Source organism: Phaethon aethereus (assembly GCF_964289735.1).
Source record: "Phaethon aethereus genome assembly, chromosome: 1".
Taxonomy (NCBI): Eukaryota; Metazoa; Chordata; class Aves; order Phaethontiformes; family Phaethontidae; genus Phaethon; species Phaethon aethereus.
Window position 1 is genome coordinate 206,447,781 of NC_138575.1, and position 20,679 is coordinate 206,468,459.

General features: G+C 42.3%; 1 protein-coding gene across 2 annotated transcripts in view; it reads left to right on the forward strand.

Annotated features, from left to right (window-relative positions):
- The window catches only part of PDGFD (platelet derived growth factor D), a gene marked incomplete at its 3' end in the record, with an annotated part of 147,648 nt that overhangs the window by 67,625 nt on the left and 59,344 nt on the right, over nucleotides 1–20,679 (forward strand). Inside the window, exon 2 of one of the 2 annotated variants that reach the window (XM_082008308.1) lies at nucleotides 16,934–17,138. In XM_082008308.1, coding sequence (XP_081864434.1) covers nucleotides 16,934–17,138 — 205 coding nt within the window. The remainder of the gene's footprint in view (nucleotides 1–16,933; nucleotides 17,139–20,679) is intronic. The other variant, XM_082008309.1, reaches the window with a different exon arrangement.

The following is a 20,679-nucleotide window of genomic DNA, read 5'->3' on the forward strand; positions in this document are numbered from 1 at the left end:
TGGAACGTGCTTAAGCCCCTGGGTGTCTTCTGTAATAATCAATTCCCTTTTTAATGACAAGCAGGATCTAGAATAAAGGATATTATAACAAGCAGCCTTTCATAATAACTAATTGCAACTTGATTATGGTTTGAGTTTTTCAGTTTCTGTCTGCTTGGTTTCTTTTATTCATGCTGGCAATGGCAGTGAGGGGGATAATAAAACATTTTGAGATCCAGGCCTATTCTGATAATTGTATTACTTCCTGCGAAAATATGAAGACACTTAAAAAATACTTGTGCTGTGAGCAGATTCTGTGCAATAAGAGCACCCTGTCTGCCTCGCTTTTTTCTGTAGTTTCTGTGAAAGAAGTAGCTGAAGTAGCTTTAATTCTGAATGAAGCAATGTTTATGGTTTCTTTAATCACTATTTACTTTCAGTAAGAGAGCTTTTGCAAGTAATGGGGATAAAACATATTCTTCTATCAATCAGTCTAAACATTAAGAAAACTATGTAGAAAACTATTATACTTTAATCATAGATGCGCTCATTTAGAGGGAAAAATAAACCCCAACAAACCAAACACCAGAGGCATGCATGCAGAAATGTCTTAGTTATGTATGCAGATTCCCCAAAAATATCTGTGAATATACAGTTCTGCATGCAGAGAAATTAAAAATATCAACATTTTGACTCTATCACAGTATGCAGTGCTCTATGGCATGCCTGATGAAAAGCTGTTGTAATCTGCCAGAAAATACCTATTAACTGATACAAACACGGCATCAGGAGTAATTTGTGCCCAGTTAGTCTGTGTTTGGTACCTCCTGGATGTGGGCTGTGGCAGAACATGGAGGGTAAAGCCCTACAGAAGGAGCAGATCTCCAGGCACCTAAGAAGAGAGTCAGAAGTTTTGTGGAGTGCACTGGTGGAGTTCAGAAATACAATTCTGCCAGAATTGTAGTACAAATACAATGCCCAAGTGGTATTTTTGGAGTAGCCACAATTTGGGGTACAAAGAATGTAATGACATTAAGTAAGTAAGTAAGTAAGTATGACAAATGTATTGATTCTCCTAATAAAGCGATCCAGTGTCCAGTCCCTCTGAATTGTAAATTTTGTCTGAATCCCAAGATAATTTACATTCCCTTGGTGATATCTATTCAATACATAGCCTCCTAGGAGTACAGGCTGTTTCCCATTATACTTGTCAACACCTGCCGTAACAGAGCCTTGGTCTTTGTCTTCTGGAAGTTACTGTATATTAACAATATAACTGCTACTACGATGATGCTAATAATTTATAGCTCTGTCATGTCTCCTGTCTTTTCCAGAAGCCTAGAAAACTCCCTTCTCTTATCTGCCACTGTAGAATTTGGAGAGCAATACTACCTTTAATGTCCTTCCATTAACCTTAGATATTTATGGTAACGTCAAATGCTTTGACAGTCTTTGCCTCTTGCTCCTTTGGTTTCTGAGAGAAAATACGGTCTGCAGGCTTCCTCGTAATCAGCTATGCATTATGTTCTGGTAGAAAGTTGTTCTTTGCAAACATTTTTCCTCCCTAATAGTCGGTCCAGCTAGTGAGTTCTTGTCTTTTTGTGAGAGAAAAAAACGAATCCCTACATCCATCCTATACACTCTCAACTAAGAAAATAAACCCACAATTTTTAAATTTCTCTTTTAATTGTTTATCATTTTTAAAGCCTGCGGTTGGCTTGATTTTTTGTCCTTTAATATTCCTTTGAGCGAAGTGTTGTTGCCAGTGTGCTTTTTTGGAACCAGCTCATCCAAACTCAGGTTTTTTTGAGATGACTCCTTCTGCCCTTGGATTTCTTGACTAATTCTTGTAGTACATAAAGGCTGATAATTCTGCATCTTGACATAAACAGCAACCTGTATTTGGAGAATGTGAAGAACTCAGCACATATCTAATTGATTCATAGGCTTTTAATGACTAGCTGGCATGTCTTTCAGGACTTGTTTCTTAAAACCAGTTTTTTATGGCCATATGAAAATATTTCAGATGATTCAAGGAGGGGGGAAAAAAACACAAGTCATATATCATGCCCAGGAATCTGCTATTGACAAGATTTTAGGTGAATTCTGAATTAAGGGCCTGCAATTATCTATGTGTTTATGTCAGTAACACAATGTTAAAAGGATTACATTAGTTTTAAAAAAATCACAAATGGTATAGCATCTAAGTAATTTTATAAATGATAAACTATGAATTTTAATGTCAAACTCTTACTTCAATATCTGTGTTCTAGCTCTGTGTGCAGTAGTGGAAATTCTGTGCAAAATGTGTGACCAGGAAAGGAAAAAACATAACAGGAATTCTGTTGCCTGGGTGAAGGCATTGATCGTTGCATTCTGGTGGAGGGATGAGTGTTTTCCTTCGCTCTCCGGTAATGGCAGGGGCTTGGAGGTCTTGCTCCTGCCAGCTGAAGAGCAGCCGGCTTCGTTGCGTGCTCAGTGCTCAGCCCCAGCTCCAGGACCGTAAATCAGACCACCTCCATTTTAGTCATCTGAACAATTACTGATTTGCACCTGTTGATGAGCTGATGTTCTCCTTGAGTCATACAAGAGTACCCAGTGCAGGTGAGTGAGACTTTCAAAGGTGTCTTACTAACCCCAGCAAATTATAACCCCACTATAAACGTGAAAAGTAATGAATGAAATTCACAAATTTGGCTGAATTCAGCCATTACTTTTATGTCCAGAAGATAATTCAGAAATCATAAAAAACCCCTGCTATATTATCTTTTAATATTTGTTTAGAAATACATGAAAATAAAATGTTTTCCTTTGGATCAAACAACTCATCCCATGTTGATATAGATAGGAATCTTCCCCTCCCCAATTCAATGAGTGAATGAAAAACATCCATTATTTCTTCAACTCTAATTACTAGGTCAGAGAGGCACACCTTGAATTTTTCCCTGATATCACTATGAGCTGATTTAGTTCAATTTATCATGAGTGCAGTGCATGACTGTGCTGGGCATTTACTGCTCCTGCTCCTTCTCAGATACTGCATTCCGCTCAGAGTTTTTTTCTTCCCTTTTTCTTCTGCTGCTCTGGTCAGGTCCTCAGTGGGTGTAAATAGCTGTGATCCCTGTAAGGATGCTGCTGATTTACACAAGCAAATGATCTGGTTCCCGGTTGTCTTGCTGCTTTATGAAAATAGATTTGGCGAGCGAGCTTTGTCTGTAAATGTCTGAACTGAGTTTATTAGCATCCTAACGTGCCTCAGACAAGTGTTCTTTAAAGGAGCTTTCATTTTATTTCTTAGGAGAATTTTATGTTTATTCTTTCTTTATTACTTAAGTGCTGCATTGAAGAAACAAATTGTCCATTGAGATGGGTTTAGTGGAGCATTTGTTTCTTTCTTGACAGAATGGTTGTCTGCATCCATTAAAAAGTAGGAGCAAAAAAGAAAGACATTTTATTTAAAGCTTTATGTATGAAATAACCAAGTAAATGTGTATATGGGTAGACTTGAATTGGCAGGTGGGGGATTATCAGTCCCTTAATTAAAGCGAATTAATCAGGGAGACTCACAGCCTTTACCTTGCAGCTGTGTGTCAGAGAAAGCCTCGGCAGACCTGCGGAGGGGAGGGTGGGATGGAGGGATGGAGGGACGGCCGCCTTCTCCTGGCCAAGTATTTGCTGCACACATCTCGGTGGGGTTTGTCCGTCTTGGCGTGGGGTCGAGAAGTACGTGGGGGCCTGTAGTCTGGAGGGGCGGCGTGGAGGTGGGCAGCCTGTGCCGTGGCACAGCCCGTCCCAGCCGTAGCCCCGGATGCTCTCGGGGAGTGCGGCGAGGACGACGGCTCTGAAACACTGCGCCGCGTCTTGCCGTGTGCCCTGAAAGGGCCAGGACCGGGATGGCAGATCTGGGTGTAGGAAGGAGGTGGGGTGACACGTCTGGGGGCAATCCCCCAGCGCTCCTGCAGCTGCGAGCAGAGAGGAGAAGTGACTGAGCACGGAGCAAACCGGCGTTCGTAACGGCACGTGAGGCTGGTGACGTAGGATGTTCGTTTCGGTAACAAATCAGACGCGAAGGTTTGAGAAGGATGGAGCTGCCGTGAGATGAGGAGAATGAGAGAATGCAAAAAAACCAAAACCTGCTTTAAATCAAGTAAACCGATGCAGAGGCCAGCAACTGATAGTCCAGTAGTGCAGAGCTGTCTCAATAAAACACTGCTGACACTAGTCACAACTGATTTTAGAACACATGGAGCCGCTGTTATTTACCAAAGATGTTGGTTATTTAATTACAGTTTATACTAGAAGATATTCAAGGTCATAGTTGTGGTGTTTTCTTAATTACAGTGTAGGCTATAAAAAAACCCAGACCATTTCACCCTAGGCAACCCAAAAATGGTTGTTGCCTTTCCATCTTATTTAGTGCTCTTGAGTGTCTGCCGTAAAGTAGGACTTTTGAAGTCTCTAAATCAAGAAAGTTTTAAAATTTTATCCTTTGATAGACTGCTCTTCCATGGTTTCCATGGAAAAGACTGAGAGAAACTCAGCAGGAATGACTGAAGCAGGTTGGAAGTGCAAACAAACGACAAAAAAAAGGTCTCTGGAATTTTTTCCAACAAATAGAAACCAGAAAAATACAATTTTTCCTTACACCAAACTTGTCATAAATTCTGTTTTCATATCTGTTCTGCCAAACTGAATTTCTTTGCTTTTCCTGTGTCAAACAGATGAACTTTAATATTTTTCCTATTTTGGGCAAGAATTCAAACTGGCAAGAGTGAAGTGGTTTGTAACTGTTATTTTCTGAGCTTTAAATGCAATAAAGGAACATTTATTATTCCTAATTTTTTTTCTGGAAACTGACCAAGTTATAGTTTTAGGCAGTACTACAGTGAATTTATTTTTCTTTTCTTGGTGCCACATCTGGTAATATCTGGCTCAAGGTTGCTGAAGCTAATAAAAAAACACTGGCATTTTATATTCTGTTCTTGTTGTGAGATGGACTGATGCTGAATTTTTTGAACGGTAATCCTAGGTGCCATGAAGGTATGCAGAGCTGAGTAAAAGTCACTTGTTTGGGTAGTCCAAAGACTGCCAAGGTAGCCTTCTGCATTTCAAGTATTAGTGTGGAAAATGTTTTCCTAGGAAATGGTGCAGTATGTCCCTGTCTCCATTCAATAGCTCTGATACAGAGTGTTCATGAAATGAAATTATGTGAGAGTACTGTATTTATTGGACTTTCTCACCCTTTTTATCTGAGTCACATAAGCCTCTTATCGGGCTCCTCTCCGGCCAAACAGCTGCTCGGAGCTGTGTTAAATAGTCAACATGCTGCTGTGCCTTTCTAGTTAGCGGAGAGGACCTCAGCTCCTGACGTTCATCTCGATGTGCAACATCAATACCAGCACAGAGCTGGGGTGAGACAGAAGTAAAATAGTCCCCTTGGACTTCCCCAGCCAACACGGAGGGTGGACCTTTTCGCCATCGGGCTGCGCTGCAAGCCTTGTTGGCCTGGCATTGGTCTCCACGTACTGGGTGCCACATGCTCCTAGGGACCTACTCTGGCCATGCCCAAGCCAAGCATCAAAGTCCCATCTGGTGTCCAGCCACATGCATACCACCGCTGTGTGCTTCTCTGCTTTTTTGATATGCAACCTAGGTCAAGAGGAGTAAGGCACAGCCTGAGATTCCTCCCTTAAATCCTCTGCCATGACATCTACAAGTATTTCTCCACAGTGTTAGGCTTTCAGCAAGGTAGGGACAAACTGAATTGGGTTCACCGTGCTTCTCTGGAAGCTTTAAGGTGAGGGGGTGCTGGTGGTGTCTGCTGGTTAATGCTGCATTGTCTCATGTGTCTTCTGAAAGCTGGAGGAATGGAGTGTGCTGCTTCATGTTCCTGCTGGCGAGATCTGGAGCCAAAGCTGGCTGAATTTATCATTGTAACTGCTCAATTCTTCTTCTGTCAAATGTTTCACTGAATCCACTGTCAAAGGACAACTTTGAATTTTGGCTTTACCTCCAGTGTGATTACACTGGGAACTCCAGTATTCCTTTTAAAAGTGAGAGTTCATCGAAGGCCCATGAAAGTGAAGGATTATTTAATTACTTCTTCATTTGCCAGCGATATACTCAGCCCTGTTCAGAACATAAAGATATATAATGTCTGTTCCCCAGGGAGTCTTAGCAGAGTCCCGAGTTTCGTTTCCTCCAGACAGGTTTCAATGTGTTTTCATTTGCTCATGCAGTATCTGTTGTGGCTCTAACTTAACAAACTTCAGGGTAGGGAAACGTATTACGAAAGGTTTGAGAACATCTGCAACAGAAGGTCCCAGTTCTGCTCTAATCACATGTTTTTCAGGTGAAATTGTGTGAGATGAAATTTATTTAATGGGTGAAATGGACAGAAAACCTTTATCTCGGGAAGAAAACCTCCATGCACATCTTCCTTTTACTGAGAACTAATTTACTAGAAAAAGAGGAAATAACCTACTGATTTGTTTTAATTGTTATTATTTGTAGTTTTCCCATCCCGTTTAATGAGCTTCTGGGTAAGGAACAAAACCTGTTTTTTTTTAAGAGCATTGCCCAGGGAGGGCTTTGGAGTAGAAATCTGGAAAGGTATATTTAATTTTTTGTCCCATCACTGGTTTGCTGAACAATATGAATAATGTTTCTCTGGACTTTCTAGTTCTTCCATCCTTTATCTTGTAACTTTACAGAGGAGAGGTTATCTCTCACTTTGTTTCCATAGTGCACAACACCACATTGATCAGAATCTCCAACCGCCACAAAATTAACTACGGACATGTTTAGGTTCACGTCGGCAGAGGGCAAAACCAATGAGACATCCACTGTTAAACAGAGATCTGTAATGCAGTGGTCTTCTGACCTTGTCATTACCTTTACCTGTGTGTGTCTTTTCACTGCTTCCATTCCCCCTCTGGTGTCAGGCTCTACAACGAGGAAGCAGTAAGAGAATAAATTTTTGCATTAGATGGCTTGGCTCATGCAGTTAAGTATCACTAAACAACTGGTAAATGCCACAGTTGGAAATAAAAATGACGTGATTCGCATGACGTGCCATCCTGACCCTCACCAGCCAGTGTTAGACACACGAAGCCCAGTACAACCGGCGCTGAGCGCAGGTGGGATGGGTGCACCAGGGTCTGCATGGGGCAGCAGCATGACTTGAGCCTAAACGGTGGCTTAGCTCCACAACTTCTTAGGCCCTTCTTTTTCTGTCAAACACCCCCACACAGCCTAGAAGGAATGTTTCCAATCAGTTCCTCTTGGTAACCAGCCAAACAGCTGTTTTTCCAGAAAGGACTTGGGAAGCTGGGATCTGTAAATTGAGCCTTTGGAGCCAACTCCATTTCCAGTTCTGGTTTCAGCTTACAGTGATCAGAATGTGGCTGTGCTGGTGCGAGACACTTTTGCTGCACGTGGCATAGCAGCACCTGAGCTTGTGGGCTGTGCTGATGTGCATCAGCATCATCTTCCCAGCCCTTGGTCCCATATAGGGTGGCATCTGCCCGTATTGGCAGTGAATGAGCTCTTCTGCTCTTTCACCACAGGTAGTTTCGCCCTATGGTGCAGGACTAAGGAAATCTCTAGATGATACTTTGGTGCAAGATCATAACAATAAAAGAAGGCCACAGCCAAGAATTTTATGAATGTGCCTGGAAACTTTGTTAAATTGCAGTATCTATCCACATGACAGCTCTGTAGCATTTTGATGCCAAATCTCCAGAGAAAGTCCTAAGCACTTACAGGAAAGATCGTCTGCACTTAAAGTACTCAGTACTTTCAGTATGTATGACTTAAATTGCTTTCCAGACTGGGGAAATGTTTCTCAACACAGGGGTTTTATCTAAATGACGGAAAGCCATCCCTATGGCCCTACTTTTGTTCTGCCTCCATTCTGGGAAAAGACCTCAATGTCTACTGCCCTCATTGCCCCAGTGCTTGTGGTTCCCATCAGAACAAAACTCAGGCACAGGCACAAAGAAGGAACCATGGTGTGCTCTGGTCCAAACTGTCAGAGACCCAAGACAGCACATCTGGGAGCCAGAAAGTAGAAAAGCTGCTGGATCTTTAATTTGTGGCTAAGGGTTCTGGTCCCTGCTCCAAGAACTGCTTCTGCATTTTACTTCTAACTGTTTCTTGGAAAATGGACAACCCATCTTTGAAGCAGCATTCAGAACCCATCCTTCCCTTGGAAGGAGACAAGTGTTCTGAATTCTCTCAAGCAAATAGAAGAATCACAATACAGGCTTCCATTTCCTTGCAAGAAATTTAGCTGCTAGGCTACTACAGGAAAAGGAAAGGAATACCGAAAATCATATTTTAATGCAGTGAGATCTGCCTATGGTGTTTTTTTTAAAGATCTAGGTGACTTTCAGGTACTTAGGTCTTTAAGGCATGTGCCTTAAAGGGACTGAAATATCCCCACAAGCTTTTATCTTTGTGCAATCAGTTGATATATGGACTGGCAAACTCAGGCCAAAGAAATTATATCTGCTAGAATACTATTGCCAGACTTTCCATTATAAGAAACAACCTTTCACTCCCTTCCAAAGATTTTGGACCTTCAATACTGACATAAAGGGTAAGGAAACTCACATTACAAGAGAAAATTGCCTTGATTTGTCTTTTGAAACATTTTCTTCTTTTACTGCCTAATGTTCTAACATACAACCTTCCACTCAGTAATTGCTTTTCTGTCTGCCACAATATGTTTAACAGGAGAAGCCTTTCCCCCTTTGACCAGATTTTCTTTCCTTTTATCAACGTTTTTCTTTCTTTAAGGAAATTCCACATCTTGTGGAGTCTTAGAAGTGCTTGACTGAAACAGCTTCTAAAACAAGTATCTTAAATTATCTTTTAAGACTTGAGCCATGCCAAGCTTCTGAGGCAAATAGTCCTTGCTTGGTTGTAAAAATTTGAAAAATAATTAAGGGAAAATGAGAAAGGAGTGTATTTTCATTGCACCAGGAGGATTTGAAGGAAGCTTCCCACAAAGGTCTGCTTACTTGAAGCCACTGCCTAAACAGGAGTGCCTAGTTCTTCGCAAAACAACGTGAGCCAAAGTCCAGTGTTGATGTTCATGCTTAATAGCAATTGTGTCTATAGTTGGCATCATCTTGTCCAAGGCACTACACAAGTTTGTTAGGTACCAGCCTTCTCATGGAGGTGTCGGCGCTCACTGCACACTTCTGCTTCAGTTATCAGGTTTCCCTTAAGGTCTTTGGAGCAGCAGGAGAATCATTTCCCTGTTTATTTTTTCTCATGGTTTCTCAAGGGTTTATGTATTTTTGTTCCATGATCATGGGGTTATTTTCATTAGTCTTACTCCACATCATTACAGCTACACATTCTTGATATACACATTATCCTTTTTCATACTTAATTATGGAATCTCAAGAGAAAAATACATTCAGTTTGCTGTTGGTTTAAGAGTCCAACAGAGAGATGCATTGCAATGCTAACACCCATGAAAGAGCTAGCAGTCAACGAAATGTTGTATGTGTTGGCCTAACATATGTTATTTTTCTATAGACACTTTTGCTTTAATATGTGACATTCAGCATGTTCTTTCATGTAGAACAAAACCTCTATCAAGAAGTCAAATAAAGGCAAGTAATACAATTCACTGCAAAAAGCAGAAGTCACAGTTTGATATCCCCATAAAAATAAGTAAAGAATTGTTTTCTCGGTGTTTACTGTGGAAGTCTGAGCAAGATACCCACCAAGGGGGCAAAGGAGAGTCACAGCCTTCATGCCACCAAAATACAATCCAGCCTGTTCTTCATTTTGGGACCATTTCTTTACTACTGCATTCAAAGTGCAGTTACAGTGGTGACCATTCCACAATACAAATAATATTATTAAATGCAAATAGAATAATGCTTATTATAGTGAGAAACAGGATGTCTTTATGAATTATATGCCTGGACTTCCTTATCAATTTCCCACTTAATATTCTCATGAGTGGTCTTCAGTGAGGTCCTGTTAAACCATAAATTGACTATGTGATGCCAAGCCTCATAGGGTTGCGCTGCGCAGAAGCACAGGTAGACCACTAACCATGCTGTTATAAAATGGTTGATGGCTCTGAATTGAATTTTCAACAGCTGGGGTTTTTTTCATTCTCTGCCATCTTCTGCACTGGTATTCTGCACTGGCTAATTTTGCTTGTTTCAATTACAGCTCACTTTTTCATTGCTTTGATATATCCTATATAGATATAAAAAATATTCTTCTAGCAAAGTTCTCCACACAGCTTAAGGATACAGAGGGAGCTAGCTGAGTGCACGTGAGGTCTGAATTTGGCTGAACATGCACACAGCATCTCTTGATATTGCCACAATGACAGAACAGGTCATGCTTTGGATTTGAACTCTGATGATGCCTGAAGCATCTTTTATGCTCCTGACAAAAAGAAAGGGCCAGTTGATAAGAGAAGCAGCAGGTACCTGGAGCTGCTTCTTTGAAATTCAGTGTTAAGCCAACCAACCTGAGAGTCTTTCATCAACTCCAGTGGGGTTTGGGTCCACTTCTTAATTGCTCAGCTGCTGGGTGACAAGTAACACATAGGGTGTGTTAAAATGCTGCTCTCTTATTTGAGTCTTGATCCAGCAAACTCCTTAAGTATGAGCCTAACTGTAAGTTAGTTTGTAGTCTCCTTGAAATAAATGGGACTACTGCAGTTCTATAAAGCTGAAAACGACCTGAAGTAATGCTTTGTACTGTATCCACTGGACTGATGTACACTTATGTATGCATTCTTATACCGAATGACTGGTTTCTCAGCTTAGGGCTGCCATATAAAATTTTTAGCCTGGCGAGGGTTGTGCTATTCCTGTTTCATTTCTTGTGACCGCAGCCCTTTCCCTCCTTCCGTCTGCCGTCTTGGAGAACTGCTGGTGAATTGTGGCGGGAGCAGAGCGGGGCCAAGTGTGTTAGGTTTCTGTTCTTAAAAGGACAGAGGTGTCTGACAGGTACTACCATGCAGGATTATTTTCTTCGTTAGAGAACAGAAATGTAATGTTGTGTTCACTGGCTAGGATTCTTTTTATTTATATTCACTAAAAAAAAAAAAAAAATCATTTTTAACAAAGTAAATGACCTTACAGTTTTATATCTTCCCAGCAAACTGTGTCCAGCTACAGAATACACTATGTTGACCATGAACTCTGTCACCTTTTCCTCTGATTTACACAGAACCTTATGGATAACAAATAAAGTTTCTCCTTATTGCAGGAGGGTGGGGGAATAAAAAACACCAATGAATATCTGAACAGACTGCCATAAATACAGCTTGCTTGGCATGCCTGTCCCCGAGATGAACTGATTTGTGGCCTGGATTCAAAAATGTTTTACTGTTCTTTGCATCTCACTCTGTGGATTCAGCTATTTAGACCAGGCTGATTTTCAACTGAAGGAGCTGAAGAGCTATTATTCTACCCAAAGGTTATCTCATTTGTTTAAAAACTGGTGGCAAACCATTGACCACTGTATTTGTTTCAAAGAGAGCAGCCATGGGAGAGGAGGGTTATGTCTGGAAAACTCCCACATGCAAACTCCCAAGGTCCTTTCCTGAAATAACAAATAATTTCACGAGTGGTAAAATGAACTTCACGTTGTTTCCAGCAACTGTCTCCTCAGATGTAGCAGAGTATGGGCTCATCAGGTTACGCTTCATGGGATTTAAAAGGGTGTTTTTCTTGTCATGAAACATGTCAGAATATGGTATATTTTCAGCCTCTACCACTGTGTCAAAATTGTTGAGGTTGGGCAACCACTTCTACAAGGGGAAGAAAGACGGAAGCAAACTTATGCACAGGACAACACCTTAGGAAGTGAGGCTAAAATTCCAGAAACCTTAGAAAAGTGGAACTAAATATTCCATATTATTGGTTAGGTCCTTAGACAAGTTCATTCTCTGAATCCTTCTTCTTTCTGAAGGAATTGACACTTATGGACTCTCTTTGCTCAATGGATATCCAAGAACAGATGTCAGATTAGCTATTACCAGCAGTAATTGCCTTTTGGGTTGTTTTTGTTTCATTTTAGTGAAGGAATTCATTGGCTGTTGAATGATGATAATAAAAGTGAACTTCTTTCTGTAGTAGTATGTCATGACTGGGAGTAGCTTTAACAAGATGTGTTGATACATTGCTGAAGCTTGCAAGGAAATGCAGGCATCCAGAGAAAACGCAGGATAAAATTTGTGCTTCCAAATCTCACTGCTCATGCAGCATGGCATTAGGAGAACATGCCCTAGCTGGGAAGGAGAAACATTGGATGTGCTGTGCATCCACAGTGGGGAAAGTCTTGAGACAAGCACAATTTTCTGAATATTGAGATGAACTTCCCAGTTCCCAGCTTGATACCCAGCTGGCCTCCATGCAGGGGGAGGAAGGCAAACACTTCTGAAAACGCAGATGCTCTAGGCTCTTAAATGGGAGCTCTTCTAGCCTGGACAGCTGGACTGTCATTTATACCATTATGTTTAAAATAAGTGGGTGGGAAAGAATTAAGAGGAGAAGAAAAGAGAGATTAGTTCAGATAAATAAAATATAGAGCAAGCTTCTTCCCAGTCAGTTCAGATTCTCCACAGGGAGTTGCCTCACTGTGAAGGAGTGAAAGTCTCCCAGCTTTCTTCCCACTCATGTTCCTTATGAAATAGTTTCCCTCCCCCAGTGCAAGGATGTCTTCGTAACTCCTGCCATCTAGAATATCTTCTTGCTGTGTATTGCTTAAATGGCCTTTTTGCCTTATGACATAACACCTACTTTTATTCATTGTGAAATGATTTGATATGCTTTTTAGTAAATGTGACAGGCAGTGTATTACCCACTATCATCTTTTATTTACTCCCATAAAGCATTATGGAATACAGTTAGTATGTCACATTCAGGATGCTGTATAATATTGCATTGTATTGCATTGCAACATGGGACAGTTCAGTGCCTTGAAAGAGGCACTGCCTTTTCCTTTGCCTACATCTTTTCTCAAGCGTTTTTTTGCCTGACTTTCCCCATGGCCAGTGTCTGGTTTCCATTAATTCCCCCAGCGTATCTGATGAGGACAATGCTTGTTGGCTTGGAAAGGTCTTGTCATTTTAGTCTCACATCTTAGTTGCTAGAAGAAGTATAGGAGTTGCTCACATCTCCTCAAGCTGTTTCCCAGATGCTTGATGATTTGTCAGGGGCCAACCTCCAGAGACGGAGTTTTGGTTGACTGTGTTGCTGTGTCTATCTAAAACAGTTAACTCTGCAAAATCCCACTGAAAATCCCCTTAGAAAACTCTGGTGCTTTTGGTTCCAGTCCTGGCTGCACCACTTCAGGTTGTAATTTAGCGCATGGGGAGAGAGGTAAGAAGGAACCAAGCTGTTTCAGAGCTCCTGAAGAGTCTACTCCAGTGTCGGGTGAAGGCTCTGAGTGGCTTTGCATTTCGTCTCATGTGAATTATAGAAACAGTATTTATGGACATTCTTGTCAAACATACTTTCTTCCTATATGGAAAAGGCATATTTTTATATGTCCTATTTTACTATACTGAGCATTGTCTCCCCATGCTTCTCTCCAGCCTGTCTTCTATAATGCTTCTATAGTTACTGCATTTACCATGATAGAAATAACAAGTCACTGTGCTTTGATTTTTAAGCTTTTTAACATGTGCAGCTTTATTTCTCATTTACCTGTTCAACTTGGACGCTGCAGAGCTGTGCCAGCCATTGCATTTCAGCACTGATCTTGGTCAGCTGTGACTGACTTGCTGGCAGAGCACCCCAGTCTGTGGGATTCAGAGTTTAGGTTAAATGCAAAGCCATGACAGAGCCTATCTTCTTGGGGTACAAGAACGCTGGTAGCATACTTTCTCAGCTGGTGTGCTGAGTAAAGTGCACAGATTTTTTGTTTGGATCATATATATGATCACATTTAAAAGATACTGCTCCAGCACTCTGACCTCAGCAGCTGACAGCTCCAGAGTAAAACCTGTACTAGGACTGGCTGGGAAAAGGGAAGCTTTCCCTCAGAAGCATGAACCACATTGAACCACACAGTGAAATGCGTGCTGATAGTGGGAAAACGGCAGGAGTTTGCTGTCCAAGAAAGAAGAACAAAGTACTCTCAGGTATAGGATGAGTTCTGCCATGTTTTGCTGCAGTAGCTTTTGTTCTCACTTAGGGAATGGTTGTTTCATTCAGAAGTGCAGAATTTTCTTTTCAAACCTTTTTTATTTTTATCCTTTTTCTTGGATATTTTGGACATAGTCCCATGAAAGGTCTTGTTCTCCTGGGTGTACTGGGTGTTTTCAGAGTCCAAAGGTCCTCAGCATTTCAGCAGGAGCTCTGTAGTGTTGGCTGGACATTTTGTTTCATTCCAGATTAGGGGAAAAAAAACGTAAATGTCTTCATTTTTTGTTTGTTTGTTTCAGAAAAAAAAATAGAATAAAATAAAATAGAAAACAGACTTGAGTGTAGATGTTCCTGACGAAAATTACAACCAAACCGATAGGTGGGTGGTCTTTCGACTGAATTGTCACTTTTCCAGTGCAAATTGTTTGGTCAAAACAAGTTGCAGAACAAACCAAAACTGGCTAGTTCTGCACTTTGTGAGTTATGGAGTCAAGGCTACATTTGCTTGGGTGGATCAGGGTGTGAGAACATTTAATCTTGAATGACAGCATCTTAGAAGGATGTCACAAATAGATCTTTGGAGGTAGTTTTTTCCAGGAAACCTAGACTTTTATCTTCTAAGTTTCAGGTTGTTTGGAAGCTAGAATTATTACCCTGTCAGAAGGGTACAATGAACTGTTGGCACACAGCCATGCTTTGCTTACAGCTATGCGCAGAGAGGTATTTACAGCCAGGAACCAGTGAAAAGCAACCTGAAAAATAGATGTACTTACCATGAAGGTTGTATTATTTCTCTGGGTTCCTGTTTTCCATGACCATTTATGAAACAAATATAGTTCTTTTATATAAAGACCTTAGAAAGCTTCAGTCAAACATTAGATTTTAGAGAATGTTTTAGAGAAAACTTTGATTACTGTGTGTGACAGATGGCTGTGGCTGGTTGCGTATTCTGGTTTTGTGTTTCCAATGTTCACAGAGTGGCTTCATGGAAGAAATTTTCCCTCCCTTTGCTCTTCCTCTGTAGCCAAATTCAGGAAAAGGCACCAATTTTATATTGCTGTTGCTTGAGTAGAACTGGAGGTTGACCTGACATTCAGCAGAGTACTGGGGGTGATGTTCAGTTTAAGATTAGGACACCAGAATTTAGGTGTTTACATGAAAGCAAGTGCCCCAGTTCTCCTAGTAGGTAGAAATTTGGTCAGTGCAGCTGGGTGACTGACTCATGTCCTGTCTGGGTGTAGGTCCTACCGGCTGTGTTGAGAAGGGGCTCAGCTTGCTCACGCGCAGGTAGCTCCGTGAGACGGCACGGCTTCCACAGGACTTTTGCTGGGGACTGCTGGATATGCTGCTGGACCTCCCAATCTTTGTGGAGGTCAGGCAGGAAACTGTACTATGTCTTAAATGGTGTTAGAAATCTCTCCGTGAGTAACTGAACTAAGCCCGAGATCCCCACCCACCACATGGGGAACATGGATAGCTGTCTCAGGGGTGAAGGCTCAGGTCTGAGTGTCTCAACTAGGAACTGAACCCTGCCGTGATCTGCGTGTTGCCTTGGAGCCTTCTGATGCTCCAAATTTCACCACACTGAAGTTGTCATTGCACAAAAAAAATTAGTTGTTTGCAGTTCTTCGATGCTGAGAGCCAAACTCCAGCATCAGTAACAGCTGGACAATGCAAGCACGTGGTGCAACAGAGAAGACATTTTGACTTTTAGAGAGCTGGGTCGTGCCACACTTCCTGTTATCCTTGGAGCCAAGGATTTACAGCAGCTGAGGCTTTACCTCAGTATAAGTAAGCTTTAGGAACAATTGAGTATTTGCTCAGGCAGAACTTGTGGAATTTTAGTTAAGTTAGACTTGGCTATTTGTCTTGAAGTTACTCAATAAGACGGTTGGTGGGACAGTTTCTGACTTCAGTTACATTGGTGTTGTCCTCTTCTCCCAAGTAACTAGTGATAGGATGAGAGGAAATGGCCTCAAGTTGCGCCAGGGGAGGTTTAGATTGGATATTAGGAAAGATTTCTTCACTGAGAGGGTGGTCAGGCATTGGAACAGGCTGCCCAGGGAGGTGGTGGAGTCGCCATCTCTGGAAGTGTTCAAAAAATGTGTGGATGTGGCACTTCAGGACGTGGTTTAGGGGACATGGTGGCGCTGGATTAATGTTTGGACTTGATGATCTTGAAGGTCCTTTCCAACCTAGTGATTCTGTGATTCTGTGATTCTGTGTAAGCATGGAGTAACTATTTGTGTTAATGATCCACTGACAGAAAATGATTCACACCATATAAATAACATCAAAATGTGACCTAACACATGCTTCTGTGAGGAAATACGTAAGCACAATAAACAGACTCTCTCGCACGTGCTTTCCTGCTGTCTTTTATTGCTGCTTTTGTTGAGAGGACATCTCTCCCCAGAGCACCAAATTTGGGAAGCAGGGCTGTTTACCTTTTTACTTCACTCTGTCTCACTTCAGTGTTCTCAAGCTTGCAGCTTTTATTAAAGTTTAAATTCTGTTTTAAAGCCAAAATAACGAGAAGGAAATTATATAATTAATACCACTGTAAAAGTAATGATATACTTATCGTAAAATAAAGAGTCTATACAGTTGAGTATTGTTGTTCTTATTGTTTATAGGGGGGTGAATTAAGAGAAAATACACTGTACTTCCTATTTAATAATAACTGCTCCTAGACCCAACTTTTTATGGACTTTAAATGCAAATAATTTGTGCTGTGTTATAAACTGTTGTGTTTTTTGCCTTCCTGTAACTGGAACAACACACTAATTTCTACAAGTTGTGACTACTAACAGAGAGCAATCACCTCACAGACTTGTACCGAAAAGAAGAGACCATCAGCGTGGCAGGGAACGGCTGCATCCACAGTCCTCGCTTCCCCAGCAGTTATCCCAGGAACCTCCTGCTGACGTGGCGGCTCCACTCCCCGGAGAGCACCAGGATCCAGCTGGCTTTTGATAATCAGTTTGGGCTGGAGGAGCCTGAAAATGATATCTGCAGGTGAGTGGCGAGCGGAAGTTTGCAAAGGGCTCCTTAGTACCACCTTCGAGCTTAAGGATGTGGCCACTGACATGAGACTGCAAACCAAAACCTGGGTATCTCTGGCCGGGTCTAGGATGATCCTGCTTGGAGGACAGACCTCCAAAGGTCCCTTCGAACCCAAACTGGTCTTTGAGTTTATAAAAAAACTGAGCTGTCCTGGACTTGAAGCAGTTCTGGCAGGTTTTAGTCCTTCTATAATATTTTAAGCACAAGGCACTTGTACACTCAAATCCAGATACCTAACAACTCAGGTACTACTTTAATAGGATTTTGTCTTCTATCACCTCTGTCATGTGTCAGTCAGGCAAAAACCATCTTTTTCAGCAGGTCGAAGGCTCTGGGAGATGTGAGTAGGTATGTGTTTGTATTGGGGTGTGAGAGACAGATAAAAATGCATTGAAAAATATAACTATGTTCTTCAAATTATTTATTTTTCTTTATTGTTACTCTTCAGTGGCACAGTTTCTTTTAAAACCTTTAAATATAGGTCCACAAACATCAGTGTACTCTGCATACTGATATATCTAATAAAATGTACTCTACTATATCCCAGCTTCTTTGGTTTTCCCCTTTTAAGCAAAAGCCCCCATAAACTCCGTTGATCTGGCTGATTAGCCCAGGTGGATAAACTGCTTTACATTAGCAGAGCACAGAGGCGAATCTTGCCAACATTTACTAAAACAGTATAAATCCATGGAGTTTTTTGTTTATGTTTCTTTTATTCAGCTATCTGTTCTGCGGGAGAGAACAGGCTCAGGATTCCCGTGCGCTCCGAAAGCAGATTGCTGTGATGCTACTTACATAAAACGCTCGTCTCAGCTTCCAGCTCTGCCTGATCATGTTGTTACTGACACCTTATCTATGCAGAGAACTGGGATTTCTGCACACCCAGCCTCTGCTTATCTTATCTTCTTTGTCAATTAATTTGCATTTATAGGGTTTGGCAGCTCTGTGGGGTTTTACAGGGTGTTTTTTTTTTCTTGTTGTGCTTTGTTAATTTTCTACACTACCAATAGAGACAAACCTTTCTGCAGGTTTGCTTTCCCTTCAGTAATAAAAGAATGAAGCCTGAAACTGTCTCTCCTTCCTTGCACCTTGATGGTCTGGGCAGCTGCTGCTGTGCTCTGGTGCTGTTGGTCGGCGATCAGCAGAGTCAGTAATGACGGTGACCTGCCAGCACCGCCAGCGCCTTCCCAGATTGAGATCCTTCTGCCTACAGAAGCAGCCTGTTAATATTTACATAGTGGATAAACTGTGGCTGACCTTAAACCATCGCAGCTTTGAAACAAAGGGCTAATTTGCTGTGAAAAAAATAGATGAAGTATTGGTGTCAAGAGCTACTAAAGATGGTGGCACGGTGAGGGGAAGTCAAGCCGTTACTGGCATTATGGGTTTGGACCATCTTGGAAGACAGTCTGCCTGCTTTCTCCAGTTTAGGATGCAGAGAGAAGCAAAGACCTTCCATCATCCATAGTGTGTATAGAAACTGGAGAAATATCACATTCTTTTCTGCAATAAAGCTTTCCCTGGCGTTCCTGGAAGACCTTTATTTGTGTAGTATTACTTCTAGAGTGAGGAATTTCTCGGGCAGACAGCTCGTGGTGGCTTTAAGCCTGTGAAGTGCTGTGTGCATAGTTAGATTTTTTGCCGATGCTCAATATGTTTTTCAAAACTAGGTCTTTTCTGCAACTTTAGTCCCAGCCGATCCCTGCAGTGCTGCTTTAGAGAGACAGCCAGGCGTGTTTTAATTGAAATGAATGCTGACAGCTGAGCACGTGCCTGAATGCTGTGCATGTTGGACGAGTAATTCAGGACCTCTGCACCTTACCTTCCTTTTGTACTTGCTTCTGACCTCATGCTTTTTTTTTCAGAAACTTCCTGGTGTTTTCTTTCAATTTTTCATTAATGCTAATTATTCTAATTTGCATACTATTAAGACTGAACTGATTGAAATTCATTCAGGCTGAGCAATTAAAAGGTATACTTTAGCAGAGCTTTTTCAGAAGGAGAGGAAGTATTCAAGGATTTACAGAATTTTCTAGAAATGCCATTAGCTTTTCCACAGGCACTTGATAAAAGATGATTCTGAAAAGCACTTAAATTACCCAGCCTTCTGTTCATCTTTGGACAAGCAGAAACAACAGAGGTTGCACCTACTTCCACGATCGTTAGCAAAGCCTCTGCTGTTGAAAGCAGAAATCCCATGGATTTGCCCCATTTTTGCTAGCAGTTAGTCTGGCTCCTGGCCTCAAAAAGCGGAGGCCGGTCAGGGCAATTTTCACCGAAGCCTACAAGGTTATCTCACGCTGCAAACTCTGCCACCCCTCCTGTTACGATAAGCATTCGCTGGCTGTCGCGCGGGCAGCGGGAGCTCTGCCTGGGTAGCGCGTCCATCACCAGGAGGGAGTGGGAGCAGAGGACGGCAGAGAGAGCCTGAGACGAGTTTACCTCTGTCTGGAACTAAACTTTGTAGTGTTATGAAAAATGTTTGTTTCAGCAGAGTTTGGGCAGACTTAAGTGATTTGGTTACGGCGAAGCTGTTATTTTCTGTTCTGTGCAATTTGGGGTTGGTGAGTATAAAAGCAGCAGTGCTGATATTCTCAAGCCGCACAGTACAGGCTCTCAGCAGAAAAAGAAAAGCAGGTCTGTTATTTACAGAGCTATTCAGGTCCCACAGCTGGGTAGGGAGGCAGGCGCTTGGCCCGCAGACCCGAGTGTGGGGAGCAGCATATTTCTAGTAAGAACCCGTTAACAGTCTTAAACTCCCTCTTTGGAGGGAGCACGTGCTTTGATAATAAAAACCTCTCCTGGTAAAGACCTCCAAAGTTTTAAGGCTTAACTGTACCATGGGGATGGCAGCTCTCCCCACCTCCCGTTTGTCTGCGCTCAGCCTGCCCGTCTTCTCATCACCTCTCCCTCGCCAGCCTCAATGTGTGGGGCCTAATTCTGACCCCGCAGATATTGAGGAACTGTTTTTCTCATGGATGTAGTGAGATCAGGACTTTGTCCTCTGCCTTCTTTATTCTCCAGCTCAAGAAATGAACTCAATAAATGACCCAAGACAGCAAATACACAGGCTGTGGCAGTGAGTGCTGTCACTGTGTCCTCTCATCCCTGGGGCTTAGTGTCTGCTGCTCCTGGCAGAGCCCTCTTTGGGCTCGGGGGCACCACCGCCATGGCACGTGTGGCTGGCCAAGGTGTGACCTTGCACCAGGAAAGATGTGCTGTTGCTTCTCCCCTGGTGACAGCACCTCGGCGATGGGCGCAGGAGTCCCGGCCACGGCACGCAGAGTGCCAGCCTGCCCTTTTCTGCTTGAAAGCTTGAAATGCATCCCTCCACACCATCTAGCAGGAGCACCACGCCACCTCCAAAGAAGGTCCTAAAAAGTGCCTTCCAGCAGCATGCACTCCAGCATCTCCCTTTGCTCCTGGCATGGCAGCAGCCCAGCTCCATCCCTCCTCGACAGGAGCGGCAGGCGGGAGCCGGGGGCTGCTGCTG